Here is a 27,020-nt window from a genome sequence, read left to right on the forward strand (position 1 = left end):
AAAAGAAGAAATTTGAAAAAAAAAAAAAAAAGCTGAATAGTAGCTAAAAATGCAGAAATAAGCTTAAATTACCATAAGAAAGCAGAGAGAGCACAGTTGTGCCCAATTGAGTTTAAAGAAGCAGAAATGAGCAAAAAAAAAAAAAGTGGAAATTACCTGGAAAAAGCAGAAAATTTCCAATTACCAGCAGAAAGTGGAGCGAGCACAATTTGCCCAATTAGGCTGGAAAAAAGCAGAATTGAGCACAAAAAATTGTAAATGATCTGAAAAAGCTGAAATTAACAACAACAAAACAAACAGCTGAACGGTAGCTAAAAAGGCAGAACGAAGCTTAAATTACCAGAAGGAAGTGGAGAGAGAGCATGTTTTTGCTGAATTGGGCTGGAAGAAGTTGAAATGAGTGTTTAAAAAAATAAAATAAAATGGAATTAGCTGAAATAAAAATAGCTGAAACTTGCAGACAAAAGCTGAAAGAAACACAACAAGCTGAAATTAGCAGAAGTCGCCAGAAGAAGCACAAAATGTTGTAGTTAGCAGAAAAAAGCTGAACTGGAGCAAAAAACAGTTTAAAGTAGCTGAATTTTTTTTTTTTTTTTTTTTTAAGTTGCACAAGGAAGCTGAACTGGAACAAAATGTGAAAGAAGCAGTAAAAGATTGTAAACGTATCTAAAGATGTGAAGGATGTAAAATGAGCTCAATTAATTTTCTACGAGGAGGAAAAAATATTTTTTAAAAGCTAAAATTGCACCAAAACTAAAAGTCATATCAGGATTGTCCTGACTGAGCTGAACGCTTTGATTTATGATTTATTGAAAAAAATTATGGAACGAGAAAGATGCCGAAAAACATGGAAGTGTAGAGACTTTAATAAATATAAACAGGAAAAGAATAGTGTGAATGCTTAACATCACACACACACACAACGACTTCAGAAACCCATGAGAACTGCTGATCAACAACACTTTAAAATCTTACAAGAAAATCTGGCTGCCGGGAAAAAAAGAAACGAGGTACGATTCAAGACTTTTCCACAGATCTTTTTACAGCGGTCTAAATTAGGCGCTCTGACATGATCATTTCCTCTTCAGGCATCATTCTAACCCCTGCAACCCCCTCACTGAAGCAACACATTTCACCTATGCATGCTTGCTGCTGTTCACTAATGAAGGTCTAAAAGGACTGCAGCTACTGGCTGATGAAATGTGCTGCGTGTTGAAAGCTCTGGTTGTTTTGTTTGTTGCATCCAGCCAGTCCTTTTAGGGCCACAGGTAAGCGTCTGTGCACGTGTGCATGATGAGTTGTAGGTTTCTCTTAGTAGTTCGATTTGATGATGGTTTCTTCAGTGTTTTGGGGATTAGTACCACATCTACTGTAAATCACATGCACGCCCTGCTGCTGCACGTGATTTTCTAACTGGAAAGAAAAGCTTCTAGAAAGAACAAGCGGATCAAAAACTTGACAGATTTGTCCTGAAATCTGATCGTTGCTCATATCAAAATGTTGTACTTTTATATAAAAATAAACTTTTCTTGCACAGCCGTTTTGTTAATTCTTGTTCGTTTGTTGCATTTTAAGCTAATAACGCGATAATTGTAGTAACTTTAATTAGATGGTCTTTTCTTCTTTTTCTTGCTGATGAAATGTTTTGACCTTTTTGTCTCTTTTTACGCGCTCGTTGGATGCAGGAACATTCGAAGAGGAAGGTATAACCTTACGTTGCATCAATAAACCCAAAGCAGCTTGTGTCATGCACCTCGTATAAAATGATCTCAGACGAGAACGTTTTTGCCAAAGCCTGTGTGTCACGTGTCTGTTACCAGATTATCTCATGAGCCACAGGATGAATTTTGATGAAAAGTGCTTATCATTAATGGCAGCGGGCGATATTCATTCCCTCGATTAATGCTAGGCTTGTAATGATTTTTTGTTTTTCACTGGGAATACTTGTGCATTTTCCTGTAAATCACAATCATCTCGTGCCGTCTGTGCAGCCATCTTTACCTTCCTACAGCTTTTCTCCAGGTAATAATCACTCCGTTCACCCTTCTGTTTCAGATCTGGAGGAGGATAAGATCTGTCTCTGTCTGTCTGTCTCCTGTCCACTCGTCTTCCTCCTAGCACTGTCGTTTCCACGTTGAAGGAGAGGGGAATAAAAAAAAGTCTTCCATTTCCGTCCTCAAATCTCTCCGAACCTCTTCAGACATCGTCATTTCCTCCACGCTCCTGTCTGCTCCTTCCGTTTGTCCTCCTCTGAGAGCTCCGCCTTCTTTTGGGGGTCTGCGGGGGCTCGTCGCACCATACCAGCCGACTCGCTCTCGCACAGCTGCTGCCAGTGCACAGCTGATTGTGTCCAGGCTGCACCTAAAGCCAGAGTGGCTCTCCCTGTGGGAGGCACCAGGGTCTTCCTCCGGTCCAGGGACTCTACGAATGCACTTTGGTGTCTTCTTCTCGTGATACAGAGCATATCAACAGTGGACCACTTCGATAAGAGACATGTCCGTCCAATGCTTGCCTGCACACAAACATACACGCACACACAAAAAAACCCAGACCAGCTACCATCAGGTAAACGCTGGACCAGTGCACAGACCGAAATAATGTGACAGAAGCTGAATCGTTATTTTCTTAAAGGAAATGGACCTGAGGTTCAGTTCCTCCGAGGCCGGGCCTTAAAAGTGCGTCTTTATACGGACAGTAATCAGTTTTAATCTACAACGGCAAAAGAAATCCAACGGTGGACTGTGAGTTTCCCAAAGAGAGACTAAGGACAGACTGATTATCATCGACTCTGACTGCCATTTGTCCCTTTCCTCTTCTTCCTCCCAACACGTTCAGGTACAAACAGAGGAGCTGGGTTTAAAGGTTTTGGGATCATTTTAAAAACCACAGAAGAAGCAGCAGAGACCGTAACTTAGTGTTTTAAACGTCCAACAAACATTCCACTGAATCTGTCTCACCACTTCCAAAGCTTGTAGAAGGTTTACTGTGTGTCTGTTGGAGTGTGTGTGTGTGTGTGTGTGTCAGAGATTTTTAAAGACTGAAGGGAACAGAATACGTGTTTACATTCATGTTGTCCACACCTGAACGCTCCCGCTGCAGGGGCAGGTTTTTATCTCTTTTTACAACCTTTAAGGGGCACGGCTCCGTAAAAGGCAGCACATTAATACCAGTTTTATGTATCGAAAACAGAAAATGAGCGCTTGTATGCACAAGTTTGTAAATACGTGAAAAAAAAAAACAACAACCCTGAATGTTAAAAGCAACGTATGGAGTTTTATTTAAAGCTAATAGTTTTATTTGTTTCTGCAAATGTAAAGCGATTTATTCATCTTTCCGTGCAGCCCGCATCGTTAAACGTGGCAAAACATCGTCGTCTTTCACGAAAAACAACTTTTTGTATGTTTGTCAATCACCTCTGAGAGAACCTTGGCCCCCAAAACATCAAAATGACCCCAGTAGTTAAAAGGTTCTCGTGTTTGGGGCTACTTGTACAAAACTTTAAGAAGTCGGTTTGGTTTGTACCAAGTTTGCACTTTGGAAAACGTATTATTAATAGAAAATGTACAGAGTTAAAAACAATCAAGGAAATGAATAAAACCGATGTTGCACCATTTTTTTTTAGACGGTCTTTTTGGAGAGAAACCATGGAAAAAGGATGTGATGCTTGTCAACAGGTTGAAATGAATAAAATGAAAATGAAAATCACCACACCTCCCATTGCACTGTTTGAAATTGATGATTAGTTTATGCAGTAGTCCCTCGTTTATCGCGGGGATCCATATCCTGATAAGTGAAAAACCAAAGTAGGAATAGTACTACAAGTAGTAGTTTATTTTTGTATTTTAAACACTGGTGTTTTAAACCCTTCCCACACTCTTGCAATATTCTAAACAACGACTAAACGCTCTAGAGAGCATGATTTCTGCCACCTGCTGCTCTTGGCCACGCCCACTTCTCCACTGCAGAGTGGCGATCAGCTGATCAGCTGCAGGAGGAAGCTTCTCCTGCAGCTGTAAGCTGCACACAGGTGCTAAATCATTTAAAATAATTAATTTTAAATAAAAAGTCCATGCCGATTGTGCGGCTCATCCGTCAATCAGCTAATTGTGTGTCATGTCCAACCTTATTTTGAAAAACCGCGATAGAGCGAGTCCACGAAAAACAAACTGCCAAGTAGCGAGTGACTGCTGTAATAGGAGACGGTGTTAAACAAAAATACAATTTCTACATCAGTTTTTCTCTTATTCCAGTTCTTTTGTCTTCTTCTATAAAGTCCATTAAAGCAGAATGCTGTATTCAGCCCTATAGTTACAGGACGGTTACCTGAAAGAAATAAAACCACAAGGAATTTAGAGAATGTTGGTATAAATGATCCAAAACCTTAAAGGGTTTAAAGAATATTCAGACTATAAAAATTAGTTTAACTGTTAGCTCTGCTTTTAAAGAGAATCGATTCTTCAGTTCAAATCTCTGCACGGCTCACGAAAATATTTAGTTGCAACTTTTCCTGAAAACCCACCTCTTCTGTAATCTATAATGAACTGTGTATGTTTGTCCACCTGTCTGTTAGTAAAATATGTCACTGGATGTAATGCTTTTGGAGTAAACCTGATTCAAGATGGCCACCACAGCTAAACAGCCGTAAACACACAAATGTCTATTTTAGTCGGCTTTACAGACACCGAGCTAAACTTTGGTGTGGTAGTAGCCGAGAGTCATCTCCAACATCGTACGATGAGCTGTAACAGATCGCACCGCTCCTCTTTAAAACTTTGGCGGGCGATATGCATTCCTTCTGTTATCACGATGGAGGAGCAGTGAGAAACCTGCTCCATCGCTTCAGAAGTAAATTTTAAGTTTTGTTGTTGGAAATTTAAATTATTGTCATTTAAATGTATTGTCTAAGAAATCTTGCACCATATTCTTAAACTTTCTCTAGTTTTTATGAAGTCCTTTACATCCCCCCTCACGTTTTTAACCAAACTAAGACTTTAACGAGCTTCTCTTCTTCCAGCTGATGAAACGAACTGATCGTTTAGCAACGCCACCTCAACCGTTCTGTCACTTGTGCAGCGGATTTGATCTTTCGGAGACAAAAAAACAAAACAAACAAATGTATAAAATATTTTATTTAAAAGCAACTTATCACAAAAGCCAAGTAGTAATTCAAATTAGTTTCTTTAAATAATAAAAACCGTAGAAAAGCCATGAACGTGGATCGGCACACAGGTCAGTGATGGACAATGAAAGTTTTTCTAAAAGGCAGCCAGAGACCGAATGCGTCGACCTCTAATCCTGATCAATGCGATTGATCACATGGTCCTTTGATTTCTCAGTTGTGCTTTTTGGGCTGACCACTGTTGGGTCTGATAGGTCTTTGGTGTGTTTTCAGGGGGGCCCGTGTAACCCCTCCGCTCAGAGGTGACATCAGTCGGCCACCTCGCCAGCGTCCCATTTTGTTTTGGGCTCCTGCCACCATTCAGCCAGGAAGGCCTCCTCGTAGTCCCCCATCCCCTCGAACTCGGCATCAGGATGGTCTGAGCGGATGCTGGCTGTGTCCTCCGGACTCACCACCCCCTGAAATGTCAAAGAAAAGACAGTCCTCTAAAGTCAAGCTGTTTTTGTCTCTTCCTTCATGCCTGTAAATCTGTCACTTTACTCTGTAATTCACACGTTTCTATTTTCCTCTCCGGTCCAGGCAGCGTGTTGGGAGGGGCTGACCCGAGTTAAACGGTCGTGGCATCGTTTCAGTGGCCGACACCTCCCAGCCACATACCACACTCTGCTGGTGGAAAACCGACACCCCCCACCCCCACCTAACTTTTCTCCTTCATTCTGGACTTTGCTTTTATTCTGAAAGTCTCCATTCTTGCGCTCGTTCGTCCTGTCTGCTCATGCACGGTTTAGATTTTATCAGCTGTGAGATGTCTGGCCCTGAAAACAACAGGGATGGCGTTTTGATTTTGCCAGCATTTTATTTATAAAGAAAAAACAAGTAGTTTAGACTTAAAATGCTTTTTTTTAGCATCTGGAAAATCTTTGCATCTGGTTGAACGGTCAGTTCCAAAAGCTTAGTCCTTTTTTGAAAATAACTTTACAAGCAGAAAAATGTTGTTAGGTCAAGGAAACGTTGCAGAACAAACATTTTTAGGCGCTGAGCGCGCCAACGCTAAACTGTGATGTGGGTTTGCAGCGGCTGAAAACACATTTTAAAAAAGCTCCACTAGTTTATGACAGCATCGTGAAAATTCAACCTTATTTTAAAGTTTGTAATAAAAGGAAACACCCCACACTTCAGCTCTGAACATTCTTCAATCCTCCTATTTATTTTATTACCGTATTTTCCGCCGTACACGTCTCACCGCCCTACAAGTAGCGTCAGTCCAAATATAAAGTGGAAAAAATCCATAAATGCGTTGCTTCGCCGTATACGTCGCATCTATTATGCGTCACCGCTGACGCGTTGCGTTTGTTACTCGTCCTCGCTGACGAGCCGGAAATGTGGGCCGGCGTTGAGCCCAAAATCAATCGACTGCGAATGACGTCCGCGGGAGGACTTTAACAAGAATTTAACAAGATTAACACTTAAAAACAATTATTTGTTTGCTCGACATTATAGCAAAGGTGCGTCTCGGTTTAACTTTTACTTAATAAACACACTTCAATGGTCAAATCTGATGTTTCGTTGGGGCGGCGCAGCGAAATGAAGCTGATTTAACGTTTGCTCCAAGTGAACTGGATGAAGGTGGCATGGTATGGCAAGCCAATTGTGTCATTAATACCCACTTCTACCTATTGCATGACACAACGGCATGCCATACTGCTCGAGTGCCATCTAGCGGCTGAAAATGGTAGTGTGCAATATTTTCAGTCAGAATGAATGAAAACGGTCATATCGCATATCGCAGCCAAAAATTGGTTTATAAATATGGACAAACATCCATAAATACTGTAAATCGCTTTGGTGTATAAGTCTTAGGGAACGTAAATTATGCAAAAAACTGCGACGTATAGACCGAAAAATACGGTAAATGCTGGCAAATTAACAATAAAACCATACTTTAATGCAGCTGTGAGGAGTTGAAGACCTTCCCTTTCAAAAAAAGATCAGAAACTGTAGCAAACCAATGAGAAGTTTTGCATTAATGCTAAACTAAATCTGGTATAGAATAATTATATACTAAATTAATACTAAATCTAATAATACTATTTAATAGTAAATCTGCTGTGGAATAATTGCTCATGTTTTCACTCTGCTGCTCAAAAAACGTAGAGTTTGTAACAAACGTCTGCCACGCAGCTGAGAAACGCACCTCGTCCTCTGTTTGTAGGTAGTTCAGTGCAAACTCGAGCATCTCCTTCTGTTTGATCGTCTGGTTGAAGTACTTCAGAGCCTCCTGCAAAATAAGACACGTCAGCGCTCGAGTTGACTCGAGCAGCAGCTGTAAACAAAGAATCCGCGCTCGGCCACAAATCTGGGCGGCCGTTTTCTTTTATTCCCTGCTCGGTTTGAAAAGCCTTAAAGTTTTTACAGCGGTGCCAAATTTATTTCCCTGGCCAGCGAGGTTTATGTGCCGCTGCAGCCAAATTTACACCGTGTAAAAGAAGGGAAACGAGCCGCGTCCTTACACGACTATATAGGTTTCTAATCACCACCCTGACATGGAGCTCACGTTCACACCACCACCAATAATCTGCCCTCCACTTGTGTTTAAAAACCTTCGGCTGCGTCTGGCTCGAGCAGCAGAAGCAGGGTCAGGATTTACGACACGCCGTTTTACTTACAGGCCGAGGCTGAAAATCCTCCTCCTGGAGGCCCCACTGTTCCCGGTAGAAGCGATAATAGGCCACGTTTTGCTGCATCACCTGGTCGCTGGAGTCAAACAGCATGTAGCTAGCTGCACAGGGAGCGGCGTTCTTTACGTCGTTCACTGGAAAAGATCAAATCAACCAAAATAAAGAGACAGCTGAACAGCACTCCAAACCTAAATGCAGCTAGAGGAATGCTGTCGAAGCTAAACATTAGCTAAAACTGGCAAAACAGTAGCTAATGTGGAAAATTTAATGCTCAAGCTAAAAGCAGCAAAACACTAGCCGAAATGTAATAAAAATAAAAATCTTATTTCGGCTGCTTTCTTCTTCAGCAAACTCACTCCCACAAAAACTCTGCAATTGTTTTTACGCCGGATGCCCTTCCCGACGCAACCACAGCCCTCTCTCTAGGGCACCTGGGGAACAGATAGTGAGGGTTCTGGGCCTTGCTCAAGGGTGGGGCAGATGAGGGTGGAGGCAGGTGTGGGTGTTTCACCTTTCCCACTCATATTTTGATGTTGTCAGTCCAGGGAGTTGAACCGGCAACCTTCCAGGCTCACCTTCTCTAACCTCTGTGCCACCACTCCCCTAAAAATATAATAATAAATGACCTCAATACAAAACTAGCAAAAGGCTAACTAAATGTAGCTAAATTTTAGCTTAAAGCCAAAACTAGCCAAAGGCAAAATACAAAACCCTAGCAGAAACTTTAAAATAGAAAAACGCTATCTAAAAAGTAAAAATGACTAAATGCTAGCTAAAAACGTAGCAATACACTAGCTTAAAGCTAAAATTTGCGAAATGCTAGCGGGAATGTAAAAATAGCAAAATGCTGAAGAAAATTTCAAAACAAACGGGGTTTTTGGAGGGATTAAACTCGATGTATTTCTCTGGTGACATTTTTTGTAAACAGCTAAAATATTTAATATGTACAGATTTAAAGTCATAACCTGAAAGTCCTGAACGAGTTGGAACATTTGGACTTTTTTAATTGTTAAAGTTCAAATCAAGAGACAGAAGAAAAGACGGAATCTGCAACGACTCTCCTCAAGTCTTACGTTTATAATATGAAAACTGGAGGTAGTGGTACATGGTGGCCACAAACTTCTCCACGAAGAAACCTCCGACGCTCGGGGTGAGCTGCTCCTCACACTTCACCTTACACTTCAGCACGTCGGTGAACAGATCTGTGACAAGCGGAACATCAATGAACCCTCGTGTCTCCTTCACGCTGAAAAAGAAACCAGTTCTCAGCTCACCTGCCAGAGTTGGATAAAAGTCTTTGAACTCCAAGATTTCATACGAGCCTTCGCAGCCCGCCAAGCACAGGTTGAAGATGTCCAAGAACTGCGTGACGGCCTGCTCCATGTTCCTGGCGCTGCCGCTGAAGTCTCCGTTGTTGTAGAGCATCACGCTCTTCAGGAAAACGCTCTGAGCAGGACAGAGACGCTGTTTTTACAGGGCAGAGTGTTTTTAGTGGCGAGCTACATGGATGTGGAGCTACCGACCTCGTACGGCTGCTCCTCGTGGTCGACGAGGTGTTCATCCACCTCCATCAACGTCTTGTAGTAGTTCATGTTTTTAGTAAGAGACGGATCCTTTGGGTTTTTCTTTAGGAAGGTGTGAGATGCTGCGACGGCTTTCTCCAAGTTGTTAAGCTGGAAAAAGAACACAAAGCGCTAGGCCTGTCGCGATAAACGACAAATCAATTAATCGCATGATGAAGAAAATTATTGACCTCAATTTAATCTCTTTCTACTGAAGACACTGGATGAGAAAAGGCTCAACTCCGGTGCTCTTCACTGACCCCTCCACTTTTCTTTAAAATCTGTTTTAACTGTACAAAACCACATTTTTGGATCGTTAAAAGCAGCTAAAGCTGGGAAGCTAAGCTACGAGCTAAGCTAACAGGCCGACCTCGGAGAAAAAAACCTCCGTCTTGTCGAAGCTCCAAAATTCAGTTGAAACTCGTGCCTTCGTGTAAAAAGTTGGTTTTTTTTTCTGCAAAAAGAAGCGGAGAAGTTGTTTACTGATTATTTATTAAAAGTTTTATGTGAAAAATGCTAAAGAGCTCAAACCACACCGAGCGTCCGCCATTTTGAGAACCGAAAAACAAGAACGAGAGACAGCCCATGTCACGTCAAGGGGCCTCCCTCCCATTTTCCTTCGAGACACGCTGCTCGCTCCCTCACTATCCATCCTTCGGTTCAAACTGTTTTATACTGCCATCCAGTGGTCAAAAAGGTACTACACACAAAATCACCATCGTTTTTTTCTTAAATTTGACAATAATTACTAATTATTGTCAAATTTCAAACAATATTATCATTTATCGCAATAATTTCAGAGACAATTAATCGTCCAGTAAAATGTGTTATCGTGACAGGCCTACAAAGCGTTCTTGTGAAGATCTCTGTCACTGATGGAGCAGATCGGTTCATCTTATGTTGACTAAAACTATATTTTTTTAAATTAAGTTTAGTTTATTTGTGTTGCTTCATTTCACAACTGACGTCTCAGACAACGATAAAACACAACCAGTACTTTATGAAATAACAATAAGTAAAGTCGTCTAAGGAAGCCAGCAGAATGAATCTTTACTTCGTTACACCCCCATCCTGATCGAGCACGGGGAGACTGTGGGAAGGAATGACTCCCTTTAAACAGGAAGACACCTCCAGCAGAACCAGGCTCAGGCTGGGCGCCCATTAACCTCCACTGGTCATAGACACAGGAGGACTGGTCCAGATGATGTTGCTATAGGAAGTAAAACCCGGGTTTACTATAGCAATATTTGTATGTTTAAAAGTGGAGAGTAGAGTTTCAAGATGGCAGTAGAGAGAATAAATATGGTCCTCTTGTAGTCGAAGCCTATAGCAGCATAACCATAGGATAGCACAGGAAACCCAAACCAACACTAGCTATATGATTTTTCCACAAAGGAAAGATGCAAACAAAAAGAAGAAGTTGGTTCTGATAACTGAAAGCTCTCAGAAACTGTAGGAACCACAAGTAAACCTGCCGCCTAGCAGTGAAGTGAAGTGACGGGATCACTTTTTCATCACCAGGTTGTTGAAAGCTCTGTGTGATTTTTATTTGCTTTAGAGCACTCGTATTTCTTTGTGCACCTCATATTAACAACTTAAATCAAAACTTGTAGGTTCTGAAGGATAAATTAACTACTAGTGGACTATTATTAACTGTTCAACCAAAATAAACCATCCAGAGAATCTGACTTAACTTTGTCACATAACTATTAGTGAGTTTTAAAAATCAATAATTGAAGTATTTCACAATAATGTTTTGATGCTGGAGTAACATCTCTGGAGTTTTTAGGGATCCTATGGTTTCTGGTGGTTACCGAGCAGGTTTCTTGGCCCTCACAGTGCTTTGATAACATTATTACTATTTATACTTCTTTAAATTGGTGGTTTTGTGCTGCGAGAGAAGAATGAGGTGATTGTTTTCAGGGGGGGCCCGGAGGAGACGTGGCAGCAGCTCAGTCAGGTCTGCAGGTTCCAGCAGGGAATCGAACCGAACGCCTCTGGGCTCACCTGGTAGTGCGCGTACTGGATGTACTTGTACGGTGTCCGTTTCTCGAAGGTTTCCAGTAAGTCCCTCCGCGGGTAGGGCAGCGTGAACACGGGGAAACCCGCCTTGCACTTTTTGAGACACGCAGCTCTCAGCAGGATGTGGCGCACGAGCCGGAGGCTGGCGTCGGGGCGCGGCGGCTCGTGCTCCCGGCTCTCCGAGCTGCAGCTGCGGCCGCAGAACGCCTCGCTGTCCCGCAGCAGCCGGTGGAGCCGCAGGCTCAGCTCCAGGTACTTCACGCTCTCGGCCCAGTTCTGCTCCGCGTACTGCTCCAGCGCGTAGTTGTAGGCGGACTCCAGCGGCATGACGTCCTGCTGGGGGAAACTTCTGAAGCTGTACTTCTCGTACTGGGCGTCCAGCGGCCGCAGCTGCAGCAGCAGGGCCGGGAGGAGGAGGGCCAGGCTCGGGCTTCTCGGGAGCATCGTTCCCCTCCGCCGGCTCCGACCGGAGTCTCTTCTGCCTTTGAATGGAGCCGGAGACGGTTACCGGGGGCCGCTCATGTCCGCCTGCACGTAGGCTGTGACCTCCCTGAAGAAATCTCTGAAACCGCAACTCTGCGGGTAGGAACTTCAAATTAAAAGCTTTTTAAAACGCCACACTTCCAAGAAACAAAATCTGAATTTGTTCTGGGAGAAATCTTTAAAAACTACATATCTATCACTTATATAATTAATATGTATTTACTTACTGTTACTGCGGTATTTTATTGCTTATTCAGCGTTCAGTGCCCGGTGGCTCAAAAGAAGCGGCGCGTGACTATTACTGTGAAGGAGCAACGTGGTACTTCCGGTGTAAACAGCCCACATCTGCTGGAACTTGACAAAAAAAAAAAACATCTGGACCTCCAGGAGGAAAAGGTCCAATTTTCTTCAGGTTTTTCCAGTCACAACATTCACAACATGGATTTATTTTTATTTAAGCAAAAACTTTAATCTTAAGTAAATAAACATAAATTGGCTTATTGTTTTGAACTTTTTTTAATTATATTTATTTTCGTTATTCATGCAAATGTGGTTAATTTGTTAAAATAAATAAATCTGTATGCCTTTTTATAACTGTTTGTTGTTGTTGTCCATTGTTGTCATGATTCTTTGTTAAATCAGGTCTCGAGGCTCAATGGGATTAATCTGTAGAAATAAAAAAAAAGTTAATTTGTTTATGTTTGAACGGTTTTAACGCACCAGAGAAATCTTCTCTAAGATGTGAAACAGTGTAATAAATTAAAATCAAATAATTTAGACTTATGTTAAAAGTATTGATGTTAACAGGCTGACACGTTCATGTGTAAAACCAGGTGAAGTCCTGAGTGGAAACATGGGTCGGGTCGGAACCAGCCTTTCTTTACACGTTTGCAGAATTCCTTTAGAAAGTGGGAGTGGGCCCGAGGCCACTCCTCCACCTCCTCCACCTCCTCCTCCTCCTCCTGCAGCTCCAGGAGGAAAGGTGCAAGAAATGAGGATAAAGAGGCAGAGCAGGACCGGATGTGACGTTATAAATAAAAGCATAAAGTAAAACGTGTTTGGATTCAACATTTCTCATTTAACATACTGTAATCACCTGAACCCATTTTAGAAAACAAAATCTGCACGGTTGTTTGTCTCATATTGATTATTAATGTGTCCTTAAATTAACAATTTATATTTGTTATATGTAGGGATTTCCCAGTGTTGTGGCAGCCGGCAGAGAATTTCAAAGGAAAGTAAAAAGATTAGAATTATTTCTGAAGACATGCATGTTAGAAAACTTTGATTTAAATGTAGAGTAGGACGATAATATGTTCTAGTTTCTGGGCTCTAGATGGCGTCTTTATTTACAGGATTTACCTTTCTAAATAAAGGTTGATTGATTTATGAAATAATTTAAAAGTAAATTTCTAATATTTTTCATTATTTGTGCTGCAGGATTTGTTCATTCATTTATTTTGTCGACACGTGTCACATCAGTTGAGTACGGAGATAAATGTTTACATCGAGTGTGTACCCACATTTCTAATTTGTATACAACTCTTTCTCAGAAATGAGTCCTCGTGACTTAAAGACACTACCTTGATAAATAAAGATTAAATAATATAAAAATAAAAGTCAAACGTATCTGGAAACTACAGGAGTAAACTTTCAAACTGCCCCATTTGATTCAGTTCAGAATAAACGCTTTATGTTTGAAGTCACAATGAGTCAGATGAATCTGTTTTTATGCATTTTATTTCATTTGAAGAAATTGGTCATTTTTAAATGATACTTGTAGTTTTTTTAGACAAACCCTTTTCAAATACATAAATAGCAGTCGGTTTATTTTTAATTTTTGTTTGATGTTTATGCACATAACATCTTGAGCTTTTTAAAAAATCCTTTATTTAAATTGAGTTAATATTATCTAAACGATAATTAAACTTCTTTAAATGTTTTTAAAAGAAAAAAAAAACTTCAAAAGTCGAGTTGAAAACTCGTTTCGTTCTAATGTCAATCCGGACTCTTATTTTGAAACCCCTTAGCGGAAGCTGCATTACTTCTTCCGGTTTGCTTCACATGACTTTCCTCGCGGTTTTTTTTTTTTCCTGCCTTTTCTCCTGCTGACAAACGGAGCCGAGCCTCTGCTGGTTTCCAGATGGATTTAATGAAATGTTTTAAACTTGTGCTTTTCGTCCACGTCGCGCGCTGCAGCCCGGGACAGCTGGTGGACGTCGTCGTGGACCGCTACGACGTCCCGACTCTCTGTCCCCGCGAGGTGCAGACGGAGGACTTCATCCGTTATCACTTCAACGGCTCCTTCGAAGACGGAAAGAAGTTTGACTCCAGGTGAAATCAGAAGTTCAAAGCAGTTTAAATGTTTTGACCTTAAACGGTGCTGGTTCTGATCCGGTTCACGGGTCTTCCTGGTGGATGCTGCAGTGCAGACGTGTCAGTCTAACGCAATGAAACAAATCACTTCGATTATATTTTACACCAGAAATTACCTTTATGTGAAGAAACTCAGTATTTGTTACAAGTTTATTCGTATGTGACTTGTATAAATATTAATTTGGTTTGATTCAAACAGTTTCTGTGTTCTCCATCCCGTTCTGTGCAGCTTTGATCGAGGCAAAGCCTTGATCAGTCAGGTGGGTCTGGGCAAACTCATCACGGGGATGGACCGGGGTCTGCAGGGCATGTGTGTCAACGAGCGTAGGAAGATCACCGTCCCACCACATCTGGCCTATGGAAGCATAGGAACAGGTCTCAATCCTCAAACAGCGTCTCTTTAGCTGTTTCACGTCTTTAGCCATTTCACGTCTCTAGCTGTTTCACGTCTCTAGCTGTTTCACGTCTCTAGCTGTTTCACGTCTCTAGCTGTTTCACATCTCTAGCTGTTTCACATCTCTAGCTCTTTCACGTCTCTTTAGCTGTTTCACGTCTTTAGCCATTTCACGTCTCTAGCTGTTTCACGTCTCTAGCTGTTTCACGTCTCTAGCTGTTTCACGTCTCTAGCTGTTTCACATCTCTAGCTGTTTCACATCTCTAGCTCTTTCACGTCTCTTTAGCTGTTTCACGTCTCTTTAGCCGTTTCACGTCTCTTTAGCCGTTTCACGTCTCTAGCCGTTTCACGTCTCTCTAGCCGTTTCACATCTCTAGCCGTTTCACGTCTCTAGCCGTTTCACGTCTCTAGCTGTTTCACGTCTCTAGCTGTTTCACATCTCTAGCTCTTTCACGTCTCTTTAGCTGTTTCACGTCTCTCTAGCTGTTTCACATCTCTAGCTCTTTCACGTCTCTTTAGCTGTTTCACGTCTTTAGCCATTTCACGTCTCTAGCTGTTTCACGTCTCTAGCTGTTTCACGTCTCTAGCTGTTTCACGTCTCTAGCTGTTTCACATCTCTAGCTGTTTCACATCTCTAGCTCTTTCACGTCTCTTTAGCTGTTTCACGTCTCTTTAGCCGTTTCACGTCTCTTTAGCCGTTTCACGTCTCTAGCCGTTTCACGTCTCTCTAGCCGTTTCACGTCTCTCTAGCCGTTTCACATCTCTAGCCGTTTCACGTCTCTAGCCGTTTCACGTCTCTAGCTGTTTCACGTCTCTAGCTGTTTCACGTCTCTAGCTGTTTCACGTCTCTAGCTGTTTCACGTCTCTTTAGCTGTTTCACGTCTCTAGCTGTTTCACGTCTCTCTAGCTGTTTCACGTCTCTTTAGCTGTTTCACGTCTCTAGCTGTTTCACGTCTCTTTAGCTGTTTCACGTCTCTAGCTGTTTCACGTCTCTTTAGCTGTTTCACGTCGCCCACCAGCTGACTCGAGTGTGCTTGTCCCCACAGGTGGGGTGATTCCCCCTGACGCCACGCTCGTGTACGACGTCCTCCTGCTGGACGTCTGGAACACGGAGGACAAGGTCCAGATCCGTACGGTCAGCAAACCTGCGAGCTGCAGCCGAACCAGCGCAGCATCAGATTTTATTCGTTATCGCTATAACGGCACGCTGCTGTCTGCAGAGACCTTTGATTCCAGGTGGAGCTCACCTCTGATTTATGTGAAGGACTTTTAATACTTCTTTGTTTCTCAAGACCTTTTTTATTGCTTTTTAATTAGTTATTCTAGAAATTCAACCTACGACACGTACCTGGGGCAGGGCGACCTCATCAAAGGGCTGGACGAGGGTCTCCTGGGCATGTGTGTTGGGGAGAGACGGATCATCATCGTCCCACCTTTTCTGGCGTATGGAGAAAGCGGCCACGGTAAAAACTAATATTCAGCAAACGGTTTCACACCGTAATCGTTTCTGTTCACCCTCCTGGGCTGTTGGTTGCCAGGAAAGTCCACCTGGGCTCTGTCTAAAGCGTGACACTCGTTGAAATTTTGGAAATCAAGTGGTTCCCAACCCTGGTCCTTGAGGAACACCATCCTGCATGTTTTAGTTGTTTCCTGCTCCAACACATCTGATTCAGTGATTTCGTTACTTCCTCATGCTCTGCAGAAGCCTGTTAATCACCTTTCATTAAAACCAGGTGTGTCATGGCGGAGAAACGACTAAAACGTGCAGGATGGTGTTCCTCAAGGACCAGTGTTGGGAACCCTGACCTTAAACTATATGAAATGGTGCAGTTTGAAAGAGTTGACACCAATATTTTTCAGGTTCTGTTGATCTGTAATTTTGAAATGTGGGTCTGCACCCAATGTAAACAAAGCACTTGTACCTACCTACTTGACTTAACGGATCTGAGCGTAAACATGCTCCAACGCATCAAAACTGCCGAGCCTCGGTCTCAAACAGCTCTCCTGTCCACGTTGCCTCTGCCGACTTATTTTCTGTCACTTCGGCTGTTTCTGTAGGTAAACAACGTGGTGATTGGCAGCTGTTCACACGTTTTGTTTTGCAGTCAGACTTTTAATTGAAGGACGTATGAGAACAAAGACGTGCAGATTTTATTTCTTTAGGATTATTGTGTGAATGCTTAATATTGTTTTCCTGTTTATATTTATTATTATTATTATTATTATTATTATTATTATTATTATTATTATGACTACTTTATCTATTACTGGTTTGTTCCGTACGTTATTCAGCATCCACTGTTTCACAAGGTTTCACAGTTTTTGTGCTATTTCATCAAATCAAATCAAAACGTTCGGCTCTTTCAGGACAATCCTGCTCTGACTTTTGTTGCTGCAACTTTAGCTTTTTGAAACATTTCGCCTTTTTGCCACTTTTTTCCTCAGAAAATGAACTGAGCTCATTTTACATCCTTCAAATCTTTAGATGTGTTACAACCTTTTACTGCTCCTTTCTGCTTCAGCCTCTTTTGGCTTCCTTGTGCAAAAAAAAATAAAAAAATCAGCTGATTTCAGCTTTTTTTTTTCAGCTGTTCTGTGAACCTTTCAGCTTTATTCTGTTAACTACAACAATTTTGAGCTTTTTCTAACTTCATTCTGCTCATTTCAGCTTGTTATGATGCGTTCAGCTTATTTATGCAAGTTTCACCTATTTCTGCTAATTCAGCTATTATTTAGCTGTTTTTAATGCTAATTTTAGCATTTTCAGCTAATTCCACATTTTTTTGCACTCATTTCAACTTTTTTCAGCCTAATTCAGCAAAATTGTGCTCTCTCCACTTTTCTGGTAATTTAAGCTTCTTTCTGCTGTTTTAGCTACTATTAAGCAGTTTTCGGCAAATTCTTGTCTTTTTCAGATAATTTCCACTTCTTTGTGCTCATTTCTGCTTCTTTCAGCCTAATTGGATACATTTGTGCTCTCTCCACTTCCTACTGCTAATTTAAGCTTCTTTCTGCTTTTTTTTTTAGCTACTTTTCAACTATTTATTACTAATTTTAGCTTATTTTTAGCTAAATTCCTTATTTTTGTTCTGCTTATTTAAACCTTATTCAACAAATGTTCTGCTTTCTTCTGCTACCTTGGGCTTGTTCTTTCATTTCATTTAAACGAGTCCTCGAGGCTCAGTGGGATAAATCTGTCTAAATAAAGGTTGAGTGAATGAATTCCAGCTACATTTCAGCACGTTTTTAGCTCATTTCAGCTGTTTCTCAGCAAGTTCTTCCTCAATAAGCATTCACACTGCATTTGTGCAGGAATTGCAATTTCGCACGTTGCAACGAGCACGTTAAAATCCTCGGAGCAACGAGATTTCCGTCTCCTCACTTTCTGAACACCAGTGAGTCGAGGAGACGGAGGGCAAGAGAATGTTTGGAGACAACTTTCGTGAACATCGTTAAAGTTCGTAGAGAAGTAACGAACGTTTCCGTACGGGACGAATATTCAGTTGTACGTTTGAAAACCTGCACGTTAGGAACCAAGGTGCCCCCTCAGGCCACGCTGGTGTTCGAGGTGCTGATGGTCGACGTGTTTAACCCCAACGACGATGTGACTGCGGAGGTGAAGGAGGTTCCTGAAGGCTGCGCGCGCCGGACGGTGGCCGGAGATTACATCCGCTACCACTACAACGGAACCTTCCAGGACGGCACGGCCTTCGACTCGAGGTGAAGATGCGGTTGTTGTCGTTTAGACTAAATGAAGAGTTTGTTTCAATTCGAGTTGGTTGTTTTGACAGCTACCAGCGAAACAGCACCTACAACACGTACGTGGGGAAGGGATACGTGATCCGAGGGATGGACAAAGCTCTGCAGGGCCTTTGCATGGGAGAGAGGAGGAGGATCGTCGTTCCTCCTCACATGGCGTACGGGGAGGAGGGAGTCGGTGAGTTCGACGCCGGCGTTCAGACGGAGAAACGAACACAAAGTCACAAATCTTCTTTGGCTGCAGGAAACTTGATTCCTGGCTCTGCTGTGCTGGTTTTTGACATCCACGTCATCGACTTCCACAACCCCAAAGATCCCGTCGAGATCAGAGTCGCCCACAAGCCTCACGACTGCAACGCCACCAGTGAAGCGGACGATTTGATTCACTATCGTTACAACTGCTCCCTGATGGACGGCACGCTGCTGTACTCCTCGTGAGCGCCTCCTGCTGTTCGCTCTGCATCCTGCGCCTGCCTGCATGTAATCATCTCTGGCTCGGTGTCCCACAGGCGTGGACCGGGAGCTAACCTTTCTGTTTCCGTGACAACGGCGTGTACAGCTGCAGCTTCACTGAAGGCTTGTATTAAAGTTGAGGTTTTTTTGTGGCGTTGCAGGGACCAGTACGGCTCGCCTTCCGTCACAACTCTGGGAGCCAGTAAGGTGATTCTGGGTCTGGAGGAGGGTCTGAAGGGCATGTGTGTGCAGGAGAGGAGAGAGGTGGTGGTTCCTCCTCACTGGGCTCATGGTGAAAATGGAGGTGAGGTCTTAGAAATGCTCTTTTATTTTAGCAAAAATATCTTGTGAACAGATTTTTAAAATACTTTAGTTTGACCGGTCACAGTTTGAATGAGGCGTTCGCACTGACGCCGCGATTCACATCAGTTTTTTGCTGTTTCAACGAATCGTATATGAAAAGGTTCAGCTCGTTCAGGAGACGCGCAACATTAGCTTTTTGAAATGCAGTCGTCCCTCAGTACTTCGCCGCTCGACTGTCGCAGACTCGCGGTGTTTCAAAGTAACGTGGACCCGACGCACAACTGGCTGAATGATGGATGAGCTGCAAGAGCGACGTGCAGATTAAAAAATAAATTATTATTTAATTATTTAGCACATGTGCAGGGAGAAGCTCCCTCCTGCAGCATGTGAGCGCCGCCGTGCAGCAGAGAAGTGGGCGTGGCCGAGTGCGCTGGCAGAGGGATCGTGACCTACGGTTCTAAATGAGAACAGAACCCCCACGATAAACGAGGGACTCGTGTATTTAGTCTTTTCTGACGTTTGTTTCTCATAGAAAATGAACAGAGCTCATTTTCCATCCTTCAGCTCTTCACGTCTGTTTAAAACCCGTTACTGCTCCTTTCACATTTTGTTCTGCTTCAGCTTCTTTCAGCTCTTTGTGCAAATTTTTCAGCTGCTTTCAGCTAATTACAGCTGTTTTGTGCCTTTCAGAATTTTTCTGCTAACATTTTTGTGCTTCTATCTTCTTTCTGTTAATTTCAGCTTGTTATGCTCCTTTCAGCTTATTTCTGCAAGTTTCAGCTTTTTCTACCGTTTTAGCTACTATTTAGCTGTTTTTATGCTAATTTGAATTTTTTTTTAGCTAATTCTACATTTTTTGCACTCATTTTAAAATTTCCAGCCTAATTCAGCAAAAAAAAAAAAGTTCTCTCCACTTCCTTCTGTATTTTAAGCTTATTTCTGCTTTTTTAGCTACTTTTCTGCTGTTTGCAAATTTCAGCTTTTTTCAGATAATTTCCACTTTTTTGTGCTCATGTCTGCTTCTTTAAGCAAACGTGTTATTTCTGCTGCTAATTTAAGCTTGTTCTACCTGTTCAGCTACTTTTTAGCTAATTTAAGCTGTTTTAAGATAAATTCAAGTTTTTCCTGGTAATTTCTGCTACATTCAGCCTCATTAACTTCTTTAAGCTAATTTCAGCTTGTTATGCTCCTTTCAGCTTTTTCTACTATTTCAGCTGCCTTTTAGCTGTTGTGCTAAATTTAGCTTTTTCAGCTAAAATGGACGGTACTTGTGTAGCGCCTTTCTGTCTTGATGCTCAAAGAGCTTTACAACATAATCTGTGGCTCATTTAGCTGTTCACTCTACTAGATGTGTACAAAGCTAACTGAACAAATGATTCGAAAGAGAAGTTTTATCACACTCGTACTCCGATGGGTCGCACAGACGGTTCAGTGTCTTGCCCAGGGACACTTCAGCATGTGACTGCTGGTGGATTTGAACCCCCAACTCTTGCATTGGAGGACTGCTCGAACCACTCAGCCCAATAATTCCACCTTTTTTTTTTTTAGCTCATTTCAGCTCCTTCCACTTCCTTCTGATATTTTAAGCTTCTTTCTGCCTTTTCAGCTGTTTTTTTTTGTTGTTGTTGTTGCTAATTTTATCTTTTTTAGCTAATTTCCTAATTGTTGTGCTAATTTCTTATTTAAACCCAATTTAACAAATATGTATTATTTCTGCTTTCTTCTGCTAACTCGTTCTACCATTTCAGCATGTTTTTTTTTAGCTAACTTCAGCTGTTTCTTCTGCAATAAGCATTCACAGTGCAGTTTCACAGGAAATGCAGTTTCTTCAGTTAAATTCTAGTTTTCTTGTTGCCTTCAGCTGCAGGAGTTCCCAGAAGTGCAGTTCTCCGTTTTGAACTGGAGCTGGTGGAGCTGCACAAAGGAGTTCCTCAAGGCTACATGTTTGTGTGGATGGGAGACGGTCCTGATCCGCTCTTCGATGCCCTGGACCTGAACCGGGACAAAGAGGTCCCACTAGAAGAGGTTCGTACACACAGTTGTTCTGGTTTTAATTATTATTGTTTTTTTAATAATCTGCTTTCAACAGTTTTCAGAGTTCATCAGACTGCAAGTTACAGAGGGCAAAGGTCGACTTCGGCCAGGGGTCGACGTCGACAGCGTTCTTAAAGACATGTTTGATCATCAGGACCGCAATAAAGACGGGAAAATTACAGAGGACGAACTGAAGGAGGACGAAGAGTCTGAACAAGCGAGACGAGACGAGCTATGAACAGATGAACTGAACGTGTTGCCATGGCAACCGGAACGCAAGTTTTATAAAAAAAAAAACGTTTATAAAGTTAAAATGTGAAGACGTGGAAAAATGGCCTGAACTGTGCTGCTCCCTCCTGCACAGTGAAAAAACATTTAACTTTACATGTTTGTTTTTTAAGGTTTGCCTTTTTATTTAATTATTTTCAGCACTCGACTCGTAAAACAACTAAAACTATTTAGATATTAACTGTTGGAGACGTTCGGGTTCAATCCAGCAGAACAAAAAGTTTTCATCATGGAGAGTGGACTTTAAACAGATGTTTTAAAATAATTAAGAAAAATGACAAATACGTCCACAGTAAAAGACTAAATGTTTTATTTATGAACGCGTGTCTTAAAAATGCCAGTTTGGGATATAAATGTATATTTTGTCTCCGTATTAGAATAGAAATGATTAAAAACCACTGAACAGTTCATTTGGTACGACCGTATCTAAAATGGGACACATTACCATATTTTAAGACAAAATAAACTTTTATAACAAAACGTAGACTAACTTTAGTTTTAATTACTGCTTGTACAAATTCATGTTTTACAACAGACTGAAATATTAAACCAAATCTAATATCAGACAAAACGTTTAAAGAGTTTAAACCGAAAGTATTTAACTCTAAAAATAAAGAGGCTCTTCTAGTTCAAACTCATTCTTCCGACGTGGAATCGAGCTGCGTTTTTTTTGTCCATTTCATCACAACTGAGGTTCAGACGATTCTTTAAACATCACAAGCTTCTTGTGTTCAGACGATTCTTTAAACATCACAAGCTTCTTGTGTTCAGATGATTCTTTAAACATCACAAGCTTCTTGTGTTCAGACGAGCAGCAGCTGAAATGCTGCAGGTTTTAGGTTAAGTCGGTGCTTTAACGTACAAGAGGCTTTAAATCGAGACGTTTAACCGTCTTTAAATCTGTAATAAAACCAGAACTCTGGGGCGTAACTCAACACATGAAAAACACTTGGAACAACAAACTGTGCTCGAGTGTGAACCGGCTCCTCCAACACGCACACACACACATGCACACACACACATGCACACGCAGGCGTGTGAAGGTTTCAGTCCAGAAAACGAACCCATCACGTAACTCTCGAGTAAAAATCCCACAGGCCCCAGTTGAAGACGCACGGCTCCGCTGTGGTTTCTGGGTGTGGCCAGAACGCAGCTCACTTGTTACCAGTGAGATAATGAACAATGGCGTTGGGGACCTCCAGCGTTTCATCTTTTATCAACACGATGTCAAATGAGTCCAAGTAGGACGGTTTTCTCTCCTCCACCTAGAAGCAACAAGGAAAGCTCGAGCTGAGCGATGTAATGAAACCACCGTGACCAACACGACGGTCTTTAACAAACCTTGTCGTTGAGGAACCCGATCTTGAGGATGCTCTGCATATCCTGAACTCCATCGGCCATGTTCAGATCCCCGAGAGAGTCTCCGAGCAGCAGCACGTTGGGTCGTGTCCGTAGCTCCTGGAAGTGGCCCGTGTTCAGCAGCGCGCCTTCCCTTTTGTTGTAGACGTGAATCAGCTCTCCCTGGAAGCCCCTCAGCGCCCCCTGTCCAAACAGATGAAGACCAATTATGCTCCGAATCCCTGCTTTTAGGAGGAAATCCGAACACGTGCGCGACGACTCACAGACTCGTCAAAGTCCATGTAGTTGGAGAAGATCTTGACGTTGGAGTGGTAGACGTTAAATTGCCGAATCACCTCTTCCAGGATGTCTCCGATTCCGGCGGAGAAGATGAGCAGAGGCACGCCGTGCTCGTGCAGGTGGTCAAAGAAGAGCTCGTAGCCGTCCCTGTTCAAGCAAACGGACAGAAAGTCTCTGCGTCACGAACCGCTCTCAGGAATCAAACACAAAGGCTGCGAGAAGTTCTGACCTCAGCCTGGCTTCAGACTCGCGCACCGCCTCAGCCAGCTGGTCCTTTCTGATTTTCTGCTCCACCAGGAGGTCGTGAGCTTTGGTCCACCTGTGAGATTTGCACATAGCGGTGAGGATATTGCCCCCAAAGCAACACTGGAACAACCCGGAGTGTTTCACGGTAAACGTCAGAGATGAACACTCACCACTCCACCATCAGAGGCAGCTTCTCTTCTACAGACAGTGACGAGTCGATCTCGATGGGATAATACGTCTTGAGGAGTTCATCCAGCTGAGAGAGACGGGAGATAATTAACTGAGCAGAGAGCACTGAGATAAACCTGGACGGTCACTGGTACGTGCAAAAACATTTTACCCCCCAGATACAAAAAATTTGAATTAAAGTGTATTTAAAAGTTTTTACAACAGTAAAGAACCACTTGTCTTCACTGTCAATCTGCAGTTCTCATTTCAACCACTAGATGGCAGACTAATGCAAGAAAGTCAAATAAATTAAACACTTTTTTTAATTCCCTAAATTTGAAAAGAAAAGAAAAATAATAAATAAATATATATTTTTTTATATTTGAGCAACCATTTTAATCATAGAAGAAAACTGTTTTTTTTGGTTGTTGTTGTAAAACTGACTTAAAGTCTGAGCTTTTGCACGATAATGTGTTGTCATCGCAGTTGACGTGAACCAACGGTCTTCAAGGATTTACAGTTGAAATGATTTAAGATAAATGACGAGGCCTTCTGTCAAACATTGTTCAGTGACTATAATCCACGGGAACTTTGAGTATTGCGTCTAATGATATGAATTGCTGTGCTCATTACTAAATAAAAATAGTTCAACCAGTAAAAACTTTTTCTGCTCAAAACCATCTTTCCTACCTTTCCTCTGCATTCATCTGAGATGGCTTTGCTGTTGTCAAGAATATCTGCAAAACAGAATAAACATCGCAAAAGGTTAAAGTCAATCAAACAAATAGTTACTAGTAATATTTGCTACTTTTTATTAGTTTAACCAGTTACTGTAAAACCTTTATAGTAGTAAATGTTTAGCCTTGTCTGATGAGGAGGTCTTGGTCTCCAAACCCCAAGTCAACAGGTTCTGGGAGCATTTCTGTTCCTTCCTAAAATACTCTTGTGTGTTATTTTATAAATAAATGGAGTTAGGTGAGATGCAGTGGTAGTCTTGTTGATATGTGTGAGGAAAAATAATCCTAACGGAGACCAAATAAAACTGATTTCCTTTAAATAAAAAGTATCTTCTCATTAAATCAGAGTCAGAGTTTCTTTATTGTCATTCGCACCTCATGTGGTACATGTGGTGGAGCGAAATTATGTACACAGGGTCCCAGTTACATCCAACAATAAAATGTATAAGAAAAACAGTAATAACATCTAAGATATGAACTAAGAAAAACATCAACTAAATATACACTAAGCACTCATAACATAAAACATTGAACATCAGCACAAACATGAACATGAGTCTGTGAGCAGATGTGCACGCATGAACACAGCAACATTGAAACAGATCAGCAGCAACATGAAACAGATCAGCAGCAACATGAAACAGATCAGCAGCAACATGATATGGTTTTCCACAGTGATTATTCTAGTTAGAGATTCATGAGTCTAACAGCCTCAGGGTAGAAGCTGTTCCTCAGTCTAGTGGTTCTACACTTAATGCTCCTTAACCTCCTTCCTGAGGGGAGTGGGGCAAAAAGTGTGTGTGCTGGGTGGGTGGGGTCCTTCATGATGCAGGTGGCCCTCTTCCTGCATCTGGAGGTGTAGATGTCTGTGATGGTGGGGAGACTGATTCCAACAGATTTCTGTGCAGCCTTCACCACTCTCTGCAAAGCTTTCCTGTCTGCAGCTGTGCAGCCTCCATGCCACACATTGATGCTCGAGCACAGGATGCTCTCCACTGCACACCTGTAGAAGGAGGTGAGGACTGAGCTTCCAGACCAGCTCGTCTCAGCCGCCTGAGGAAGTAGAGTCTCTGATGAGCTTTCTTCATCAGGCTGGTGGTGTTGTTGCTCCAGCTGAGGTTGTCATTCATGTGTACACCCCAGTACTTGTAGCTGGAGACCACTTCCACCGCAGATCCTCTTATGTTCAGGGGGGTGTAGGTGTTTTTGTTCCTTCTGAAGTCCACAATCATCTCCTTTGTCTTCTTCACATTGATGTGAAGGTTATTCTCTCTGCACCAGCTCTCCAGGTGTTCCACCTCCTGCCTGTAGCTGGACTCATCATTGTTTGTGATGCATCCCACCACCGCTGTATCATCTGCAAACTTTACAATGTGACAGCCTGGATGGGTAGCTGCACAATCATACGTGAGCAGAGTAAACAGGAGGGGGCTCAACACACATCCCTGAGGAGAGCCAGTGCTGAGGGTTATGGTGGAGGAGGAGAGGTTGTGGATCCTCACTAACTGTGGTCTGTTTGTTAAAAAGTCTAGTACCCAGTTGCAGATGGAGGGGCTTAGTCCTAGTGTGGATAGTTTGTCCATCAGGGTTTGGGGGATCATGGTGTTGAAGGCGGATGTGAAGTCCACAAAGAGCATACGGACGTAAGAGTTTTTCTGCTCCAGGTGGTTGAGTGCAGTGTGGACCACAGAGGAGATGGCATCCTCTGTTGATCGGTTCTCACGGTATGCGTACTGATGAGGGTCCTCGTTGATGTTGATGGTTGTTCTGATGTGAGTCATGACCAGTTTTTCAAAGCATTTAGCGACTATCGGGGTGAGGGCCACTGGCCGATAGTCATTCAGACCAGTCACTGTAGAGCTTTTTGGGACTGGGATGATGGTGGCAGTCTTCAGGCAGGTGGGAACTGTCTCCAGGGTAAGTGAGGTGTTAAAGATGTCTGCCAGCACCTCACAGAGCTGATCAGCACATTCCTTCAACACTTTTCCGGGGATGTTGTCTGGGCCAGTTGCCTTGTGCGGATCAATCCTCCTGAAAGTACTCCTTACTTCTGCTGAGGTCACGCTGAGATGCTCTTCATCCGGTGGCGAGGTGAGTCTGGTGCTGGGTGGTCTGTTTGGGTCTTCAAAGCGTGCATAGAACTTGTTGAGGGCATCAGGCAGAGATGGGTCTTTGGGACATTGTTCGCTCCTTCCTTTATAATCTGTTATGCACTTAATGCCCCTCCACATGCTCCGAGGGTCTTGTGAGATGAATTGACCCTCGATCCTCTTTGCATATGTGGCCTTGGCCCTCTTAATACCAGCAACCAGCTCTTTTCTTGTCCTACTCAGCTCCTCTGAGTTTCCAGACCTGAAGGCAGTGTTCCTGGCTTCCAGCAGGGTACGCACCTCTGCATTCAGCCAAGGTTTTCAAGGTTTTAAATAATTTCCTGAGGAAGAATGTGTCTAAAATCATAAGGGTTAAACAATTCAAAATAGAATTGATCAGTCCCAGAGTTGTGGTAGGGATAAAATTTGGAATTGCTCATGATTTTTAAAGAAAATCTCGTCTGCAAATCAAAAGTGAAATGACGTGACAATGGAAACAAACGAGGACATTAGTGTCAACTGACAAGACAGAGGCAGCTGGGTGAATTTTAAAGCATTTAATTAATCAAATCAAACGCTGAAGCTGAAAGTATACATACAGGTGGACTATGATTGTCAGGTGAACTTACTGTGGCAGGTAGGACACTTACTGTGGCAGGTAGGACACTTA

At 42.4% G+C, this 27,020-nt stretch overlaps 4 protein-coding genes across 4 annotated transcripts in view; 2 read left to right on the forward strand and 2 right to left on the reverse strand.

Annotated features, from left to right (window-relative positions):
- adam11 (ADAM metallopeptidase domain 11) overlaps positions 1-2,369 on the forward strand; it is a 26,831-nt gene extending 24,462 nt beyond the window's left edge. Inside the window, exons 25-26 of the mRNA XM_037688745.1 lie at positions 1,686-1,703; positions 2,056-2,369. Coding sequence (XP_037544673.1) covers positions 1,686-1,703; positions 2,056-2,071 — 34 coding nt within the window. The 3' untranslated portion in view covers positions 2,072-2,369. The remainder of the gene's footprint in view (positions 1-1,685; positions 1,704-2,055) is intronic.
- Positions 2,370-5,365: 2,996 nt separating this feature from the next.
- On the reverse strand, positions 5,366-11,840 carry p3h4 (prolyl 3-hydroxylase family member 4 (inactive)). Its single transcript, XM_037688747.1, has 7 exons — positions 11,367-11,840; positions 9,321-9,470; positions 9,072-9,243; positions 8,871-8,999; positions 7,786-7,931; positions 7,314-7,397; positions 5,366-5,577 (listed from the first exon to the last, which is right to left on the reverse strand). Exons 1-7 carry the CDS (start codon positions 11,823-11,825, stop codon positions 5,428-5,430), a joined length of 1,290 nt encoding a protein of 429 aa, XP_037544675.1. The 5' UTR covers positions 11,826-11,840; the 3' UTR covers positions 5,366-5,427.
- Positions 11,841-13,938: 2,098 nt separating this feature from the next.
- fkbp10a (FKBP prolyl isomerase 10a) lies at positions 13,939-21,496 on the forward strand. The gene is made up of 10 exons (XM_037688746.1): positions 13,939-14,198; positions 14,470-14,615; positions 15,681-15,870; positions 15,952-16,097; positions 18,165-18,354; positions 18,426-18,571; positions 18,638-18,827; positions 19,008-19,150; positions 21,011-21,174; positions 21,239-21,496. Exons 1-10 carry the CDS (start codon positions 14,008-14,010, stop codon positions 21,419-21,421), a joined length of 1,689 nt encoding a protein of 562 aa, XP_037544674.1. The 5' UTR covers positions 13,939-14,007; the 3' UTR covers positions 21,422-21,496.
- Positions 21,497-22,487: 991 nt separating this feature from the next.
- Positions 22,488-27,020, reverse strand: part of LOC119421381 (cytosolic 5'-nucleotidase 3) — a gene marked incomplete at its 5' end in the record, with an annotated part of 4,918 nt that continues 385 nt past the window's right edge. Inside the window, 6 exon segments of the mRNA XM_037688748.1 lie at positions 22,488-22,736; positions 22,813-23,013; positions 23,094-23,256; positions 23,339-23,428; positions 23,526-23,611; positions 24,214-24,260. Coding sequence (XP_037544676.1) covers positions 22,626-22,736; positions 22,813-23,013; positions 23,094-23,256; positions 23,339-23,428; positions 23,526-23,611; positions 24,214-24,260 — 698 coding nt within the window.

The sequence above is a fragment of the Nematolebias whitei genome, chromosome 15 (genome assembly GCF_014905685.2).
Source record: "Nematolebias whitei isolate Nwh7 chromosome 15, NemWhi1, whole genome shotgun sequence".
In the NCBI taxonomy this organism is placed as follows: domain Eukaryota; kingdom Metazoa; phylum Chordata; class Actinopteri; order Cyprinodontiformes; family Rivulidae; genus Nematolebias; species Nematolebias whitei.